At 41.2% G+C, this 7528-nt stretch overlaps 1 protein-coding gene across 1 annotated transcript; it reads left to right on the top strand.

Moving 5' to 3' along the window:
* Positions 1 to 1024: 1024 nt before the first annotated feature.
* On the top strand, positions 1025 to 7364 carry LOC146979895 (uncharacterized). Its single transcript, XM_085789921.1, has 10 exons — positions 1025 to 1119; positions 1575 to 1632; positions 2518 to 2648; positions 2722 to 2857; positions 4712 to 4996; positions 5182 to 5511; positions 5602 to 5786; positions 6422 to 6517; positions 6953 to 7051; positions 7140 to 7364. Exons 2-10 carry the CDS (start codon positions 1581 to 1583, stop codon positions 7359 to 7361), a joined length of 1536 nt encoding a protein of 511 aa, XP_085646047.1. The 5' UTR covers positions 1025 to 1119; positions 1575 to 1580; the 3' UTR covers positions 7362 to 7364.
* Positions 7365 to 7528: the final 164 nt, after the last annotated feature.

The raw sequence follows: 7528 nt of genomic DNA, 5'->3' as shown, positions 1-7528 counted from the left end.
TATCTATCTATCTATCTATCTATCCATACATATCATAATACATAATAAAGACATACCAGTAATTTAGTTATATAACTAAAAAAAACAACACAGAGTGATGTATTAATTTCTCCATTAATTAACCCATACAGTATAGTAAATCTCATAAAAGATTAATGAAAGACAACCCAACAGGAACAGGTGGCAACAACACAGAAAGGAAACACCAACTGAATAGCTACGGTGATGCAATAACCTGTGATAAGCGACCAGTGAAACTTCAATTTAGGAGTCACCAAAACTTCACGTTCAGAAAACTGGGATGTTTTTCTGCCATTTAGGGGGTGGCAAAAACAGAACTATTGATTGCCATTTGTCGTTCTGTTTTTAGTAAATTGTGGTTAAATAAGTGAACAGGTAGACAGTCATAATATTAGTACGTCTGTTGTTGGGTTTTTTTTAACAAACACTTGTTATATTTAATTTAAACTGTTGTTACACATAAAGTAAAACTACTCATAATATTAAATAAATGGATGCTGTAGTACAATCGAATTATATGCAATGTGTAAACAATTAGTGTTGTAGCTCATTTAAACAGTTGTGTTAGGCTACTTTTCTCTTGAGAAGTGTACAATATTGCGATGCATCATATAAATCCTTTTGTATGCAAACTATCAATTTATACAGTAAGCAAAGCAAATACAGGACACAAGTTACTAAAATTATTATTTATGATTATTTTTTTCCCCAGTAAAATGTGCATTTCATTACATTTCTGTGCATAAATAGGCCCTCGTGATGATGTGAAAGAGCATGCATCGGTAGTGGTTTTATATCATTGAGGAGAGATTTCAGGTGCATGTTACCGCCCTGCCCATCATCATCTTGTAGGCTACCCATCTTTATAACTGTGCTCTCCCTTTTACGCTTATTGCGTGCTAACGCGTAGACAGAGAGCAAACGACGTAACGAGGGAAGGATTCAGCGTATCTGTTGCTGAGAATACAACTTACCCCATCGCCATAGCTGGCAAAGGGACCAGTGCTCATGCGCGATGTGGCGGTTATCGTCTTAAACACTATCACATAATCATTCACAAACACCCAGCCGAGGACTTCATCTCCACACATCCTGCAGGTGAGATCTGGACGTCAAAGACGGTGTTATCATGTTTATCTTATCATTAATTCACGGCCCATCGGCCCGCGCTGTGTCGCTGCATGCTGCGAAACAACTAGAGACACCTGAGTGGACATGACTGCCAAGAGGACATCGGCGTCATGGAGCAGACTGTCATGACACCGCTGCTGCTGCTGCTGCTGCTGCTGCTGCTGATGATGCTGCTGCTGATGATGATGATGATGATGCTGGGTGGGATGGGATGGACGCAGCCTGCAACGCTGTGTTTTGGGGCTCCCACTGTGTGATTGATGATCTCATGTCCTGCGACTGGCTGCTTGTTGAGGCTGCATGGAGATGCATGACAATCGTGTGTGTGTGTGTGTGTGTGTGTGTGTGTGTGTGTGTGTGTGTGTGTGTATCCTCCTTATACATTGTGTTGACACATGAAACATTCCCGTCTATCATTACAGGAGAAGATGTCCCCCTTTGTCCTATGCATTGCTCTTTTTGCCCTTCCACTTGCTGTGGGTAAGTGCTTGAACATACTATAACTTTTTATGCAGGCACCTACAGTAACAAAACAAAAAATAAGGCTTGGGTGTTTTTTTTTTCATAGGCTAACTCCTATTTTCTCTGGTGTTTATCTTTTTGTGTGAGGTAACAACTAACTTTATTAATTATTTTTAGGCACTTCGTTTTATACAAATATTATTATAGCAACAAAAAAAATGATTTGGGCTCAAACACAGTGAACTGTTGCCATTAACACCATCGCCTGAGTCCACTTTAAAATTATCATGGGATGAAATGAAATAAAGATTTTGACAGAAACATATATTGACTTATATAGAAAGCTTTTTAGTCATCACTTAAATGACATTTTAACATAATTTGGTGTTTAAAAAAGAAAGAAAATAAATGGGAAAAACAGAAAAGATGGAAAGGTAAAACTTTAAGACACTTACCTAAGTGGGTTTATGAAAGGATTCAAAACACATAACTGATATCAGGAGCTTCCAACTGCAAAAGTCTGTTCACCAGCCATGAACTGGCGGTAACAAGCCAATTCCCGCACGCTGATCTAATGCCAGGCATTCAAGAAGTCAACAAAATCAATCCAATGCAAGACCACTGAGTGCTTTTTTCAAATAAAGGAAACAATTACAGACAGGCAGTATAAATCGGCTAGCACAGAGGTAGTCTACTATGTTGAATATACTAACTGAAAATAATCAAATTATAAACCATAAATTAAGTTATTAACATTGCAAAAATAATAATAATAATAACAATAATAATAATAATAATAATAATAATAATACTCTTGCTTGATGTGTCAAGCAGCCATATTTAATCATTTGCATACAAAATATATTCCCAGAGAAGGTTTTCAGTTATTTTTCACTTTGACAGGGGGAAGAGAAGACGTTCAGACTGTGTGTACAGGGAAGGAATTTCGTCTGCCGGTCTACTCAAATTCAAGAACAGTGACTTTCACACCGAATCCTGAGGGACCAAGGCACGTCTTGCTGGAAAGAACCACGGTGAGTGGAAGCGTGTGCCTTGTGATTCATTATTGTGTGGAAGGACTGTCTCTAAACCTTTTTACAACTGCAGGTAAAGGACCCCCGGTTTGAGTGGACAAGAGATAAGATGTTAGTCCTGAGAGAAGTGACTCACGGTGATCAGGGACTTTACGCCATCAAAATGCTCTCTGGATTCACCTACGAGGCTGTTCGTCTGATAGTTTCAGGTATGATAGTTCTTGCTCTTTTGTAAATCTATCGCTGGTTCTCATTGTGATCTAGAGCCATGAATTATCTTGAATATAGTGATCATTTTCTGCCATCTGTTCATCAGATTCTTCAATGTAGTAACAGTCCTCATGAAAAATGCTCTGTCAATGGACAGACAGACAGACAGACAGACAGACAGACAGACAGTATTTTTATTTCGCACAATACACATGATATTAGTAGACAGAGCAGAAAAGAACGGAAGCAGATGTGTGAAGCGCCAGGTCTCCCAAGAAGAATTTAAAGCTTATGGCGGGAGCCTCAAACGTAATACTAATGTATTACATATTCATACATATGTCAAATCATGATAAAAAACAAGACAAAACATACATCACAGAATAGACGGAGACAATGAGACAATACATATTACCAAACAAAACATAACATACAATCACAAGACAAATCAATAACTCAAAATAGACAAAGACATAAAACAGACATACCCTGATTACGATGATAAATATGAGTTAAGAAGTTGCACCTTTAACCTTTTCTTGAAGACTGAGATGGAATTGGCTGATTTCAGACTCTCATCCAGCCCATTCCAGATCAGCGGCCCCCTGGTGGTAATACATAGGCTAGTGCGTTTTAAACGTCTCGTTTTTCCATAAATGAGATGTAAATTTCTAGTTTGGTAGCCATGCACGGGGCTGCTGACTGGAATGAGCATAGACAGTTTAGGATTCAGGTTATGTACAACTTGGTAAATCATTGTTGCGTTCTGATGGATATTGAATTCTGTGACTATGGAAGAGTGGACGTGTGGGAGTGTTAAAGCCGGAGCGAGATATGGCACGTATAATTTTCTTTTGTAAATTTTCTAATTTCTTAAGATGGGTAGGAAAAAGGCCTTTGCTCAAGTAAAAGTTTGGCTGTATTTTTAGAAAATATTTTTAAATATATTTAAAAAATGTACATTGAAAAGTATAAGCGTGAACATACAGTAGGCCTGGTCCCATTTCTCCTCCATTAACACTAGCACTTGGTTTCAAGTGGCCTTCAAAGGGCGATACCCCTTGACGATGAAGCGAGAAGTGTTGAAGTAGAGATCTTGCCCTACAGAATGGGACAGCACTTGGTGTAGCCGACATCTTCACCTACGTTACACGTAGCGACGATGCAGGAGCCACAACCTGTAGTGGGTTTAAGAGTTGAAAACCACTTCCCCTTGCTCTTAAAAGAATTGGGGCAGCCTACATTTACATGACAACGAGCCGAACCAAGTATTAATGCCAAAATCAAGTGGCAGTGTTTAAAATGGGACAGGGCTATACTCATTCTGCAAAAAAATGCTGCATGTATGTGGAGCATTATAGGACTCTTATTGCTAATGCATGAATGTGAACACGTCATTTCACTGTTGTTGCTGAGGCATGGACCTAGTTAGGTTCTTTATTTACAGTCAGACAAGGCAAGGCAAGGCAAGTTTATTTGTATAGCACATTTCCACAACAAGACAACTCAAGGTGCTTTACATATTAGCAAAATAAGAACATAAAAAGCAAACATTATTTAAAAACAGACAAGAGAAAGAATTAAAACAGATATAAAAAGAAGTAAAACAGAAAGGGAGACAGAACAACTAAAACATAGTAAAAAAGATATAAAATAACAGATATAAAATAACAGAATAATGTTACAGTGCAGTTAATGAAAGGTGTCAGCAAACATGAAAGTCTTCAAGGCAAACTGGCAGCTGTAATGAACAGTGCAACCTTTACCTGTCAAATGTAGTGATGTAAAAGTATAAAATGGGATTTAAAATACTCAAAGTATAAACATGCTCTCTCATCTTCGTCCTGAACCAGAATGCATTAAAAACTACCACAGAAACTACGGAGACAACTTTGAACACCACATCCCTGAAAATGGCTCCCTGCTGGAGTTTTCCCCGCGCGGCGCTCCACCCGAGGCCATGCCCATCGTGCTCTGGAATCGGACTAACCCTGAAACCAGTGACGCCGGGCGGGGCCGGCTGCTGCAGAGCGGGAAGGTCTGGGTGGCCGAGAGGGTGACGCAGGTGGACCAGGGCAACTACACAGTGAGAGACGCACGGGGGAAGGTGCTGTCCCGCCTCACCCTCACTGTCCGCGGTGAGACGAAACAAATTATAAGAGGCTGAGCGCTTTAAAAAGTTTACCTTTAACTTACGGTTTCTGTCAACAGTTATGGTTGTATTTTGTCTTTCCCTCTCTCCGTTTCACACCCTCTCATACCGCCTTGTTCCCTTCTTTGTCTGCTCCTCCCTCCATGTTCATGATCCCATATGTGGACGCAGGGCGCTCCTTCAATATCACCCGCTTCACCAAAGAGTCTCTAAATCTGCCCCTGTTTCTCCCTGTCCCTCATACCCACCTCATTTTTTCCCCCACCCCACACCGCGATGAATCCTCTCGGGGCTTTTTCGACCCCAAGCCCCATGTGCAGCTGATCCGTGACGGCTACGTAACAGACAGCGACATGCGCTACCGGGGTCTCATCTCCATAGGCAGGAACGGTAGCGTCAATGAGGTCGTCATAGCGAGGCTAACTCCGACGCATGAAGGGGTGTATGAAATCAGAGACAGGGATGGCAACCTGGTGTCATCCACCTCCTTGCAGGTGATCGGTGAGTGTGTTTGTGTTGCTTTGTTTGTGTCGCTGTTTTGTTTTTTCCCCTTCAAAATATCTCTGCATTTCTTATCCTGTCTTCTCTCAGGGGGAAAATGGGTCCGATGGCGAGCATTCTTCAAGAGCATCACGCTCCCTTCTGGGATGTTTGTGTCACTGGCTGGTTTCATCCTGTTCTTGAAGCGCTACCCATCCTGCACCCCATCGAAGATCATCGCTGGCCTCAGAGCCAACCGCACACCGGCTGCCAACCCCCCGAGAGTCAACATTCAGGTTTGTATATACACTGTTACATCCCTACTTACTGTCACAGTTTGTTTATATTACATGGTTTATGTTAAGTTTCTTCATCCAGTACAATAGTTTATCTTTTTATGTCTTTTGCTACTGCCTTCACTGTCTGGAGATGTCGAACCCCACTTTGCTGTGCTATTGCTTATAGTAGTATGTATTATGACTACATAGTTCAACCTTATCTTAAAACCACTATTTTCACAGTTGAACAGTTAACCACATACTGCAGAAAAAAAAGTTTCCCATTCGGAAATTCAAATTTTTGAGGTTATTTCAAACTCTCTCTCTCTCTCTCTTACATATGCATAAACACATACGCCCATACACACTTACTTTCTCACACCCAGTCTGCCTGGCAAAGCCTCGTCTATCCCTGATTTTTGACCCACTGACGGGATGCTTCACTGCAAGCTTATGAAAAGACACACACACACAAAAACACACACAAGCTACACTCAGTCTCTTTCCAGACAAGCCAGCACCCCACCACCGAGCTTTCATGACAACTCTGCCAATATCCTGATCTTTGCGGTTTTTCATGTTCCTTCCCTAACCTAACCCTAACCCTCTCTCTCTCTGTCTGTTTCTATATGTTTGTGTGTATGTGTGTGTAGGACTACAGCCAGCCCAGCCCTGAGCCCTACTTGAGTCACTCTCAGCAGCCAGGCACACCAAGAAAATGGACCCCAAGGGCCAGTCCTACTCATAGTGTAAGGCTAATTCATTTAATTAAATGTGTTGTCAGGTTTAAAGGGATAGTTCACCCAAAATTCAAATTTCATTCATTTTCTACTCACCCTCATGTTGTCGACTAAGGGCTGGGAGAAGTTTCAGAGCCATCCGTGCCTTTTTGGAGTTACAGCGGGGCTCCGTGCAGCACTGCATTGCCATATGACGGTCACAAACGGGACTCACTTTTCTTCGTCCAAAAAGACACACCAAAAAACATCCAAATACCTCCATACTGCTCCTCTGTAATGTCCCTCTTGTATTGAAGCCCTGGCATGAGAAATTGTTCAATTGAAGCTCCCAGTGTCTCAGTTCACTGATTCACAAATTTGAATTTTGGGTGAACTATCCCTTTAATATTGTGTTTTGTGTCCGTGCTTATGTGCTAAATGTGCAACTAGCCTATGTGTTTCCAGGGTTACACTCCGGTTAGGGTTCAGACTCCTCGAGCTGAGAATCGGGGGGCACACAGTCCGAGAGCTGGGAGCTCTCCTAGTCGTAATCCATCCAATGAGGTACAGTAATACAGCACTACACTCCAGCTATGAATATTTGTAGGTCACAGACTAAACTATTTTGACATATTTCTTCTTTCCTTTCTAGCAAAACACATCTAATGAGGAAGACAAAAAGATTTCCTTTTCAGTACCTGGGGCTGCAGACTGCCTCCATTCCTCAGAGGACTGCATTCAATTCCAGATAAAGAAAGATGGAAATGAGGAAAGGCGGAACAGATCACAGGAATACTTTTCTACACTGCCACTAGACACAGACACATCTGAATCCTGCAGTGTTTACACCTCAGATAAACTGAACTTCCTTTAAAAACATGAGAGAATTTAAGAAGAAATAAGGGAAGAAAAATGTGAGGTGCGGAAAAATAACCGTGCTGGATTCTGTTCTCCAGTGGCAAAGAAGGATCTCACCTGTGCCTTTCACATTTTACCCTAGTTTTAATGGTTTGGTATCAATATTGCATGTCATTTTTTCAT

This window comes from Trachurus japonicus, chromosome 10, assembly GCF_045865225.1.
Source record: "Trachurus japonicus isolate A0001 chromosome 10, Traja_1.0".
NCBI lineage: Eukaryota > Metazoa > Chordata > Actinopteri > Carangiformes > Carangidae > Trachurus > Trachurus japonicus.
Note: the sequence above shows the minus strand (reverse complement) of the source record. Positions and strands in the feature narration are given on the sequence as shown.

What these genes read in the sequence shown, in the direction of transcription:
- LOC146979895 (XM_085789921.1), top strand. Translation starts at nt 1,581, where the DNA reads ATGTCCCCCTTTGTCCTATGCATTGCTCTTTTTGCCCTTCCACTTGCT. An exon ending in GGGCCAGTCCTACTCATAGT is followed by an intron (nt 6,518 to 6,952) that starts GTAAGGCTAATT and finishes ATGTGTTTCCAG; the next exon opens with GGTTACACTCCGGTTAGGGT. An exon ending in GTCGTAATCCATCCAATGAG is followed by an intron (nt 7,052 to 7,139) that starts GTACAGTAATAC and finishes TTTCCTTTCTAG; the next exon opens with CAAAACACATCTAATGAGGA.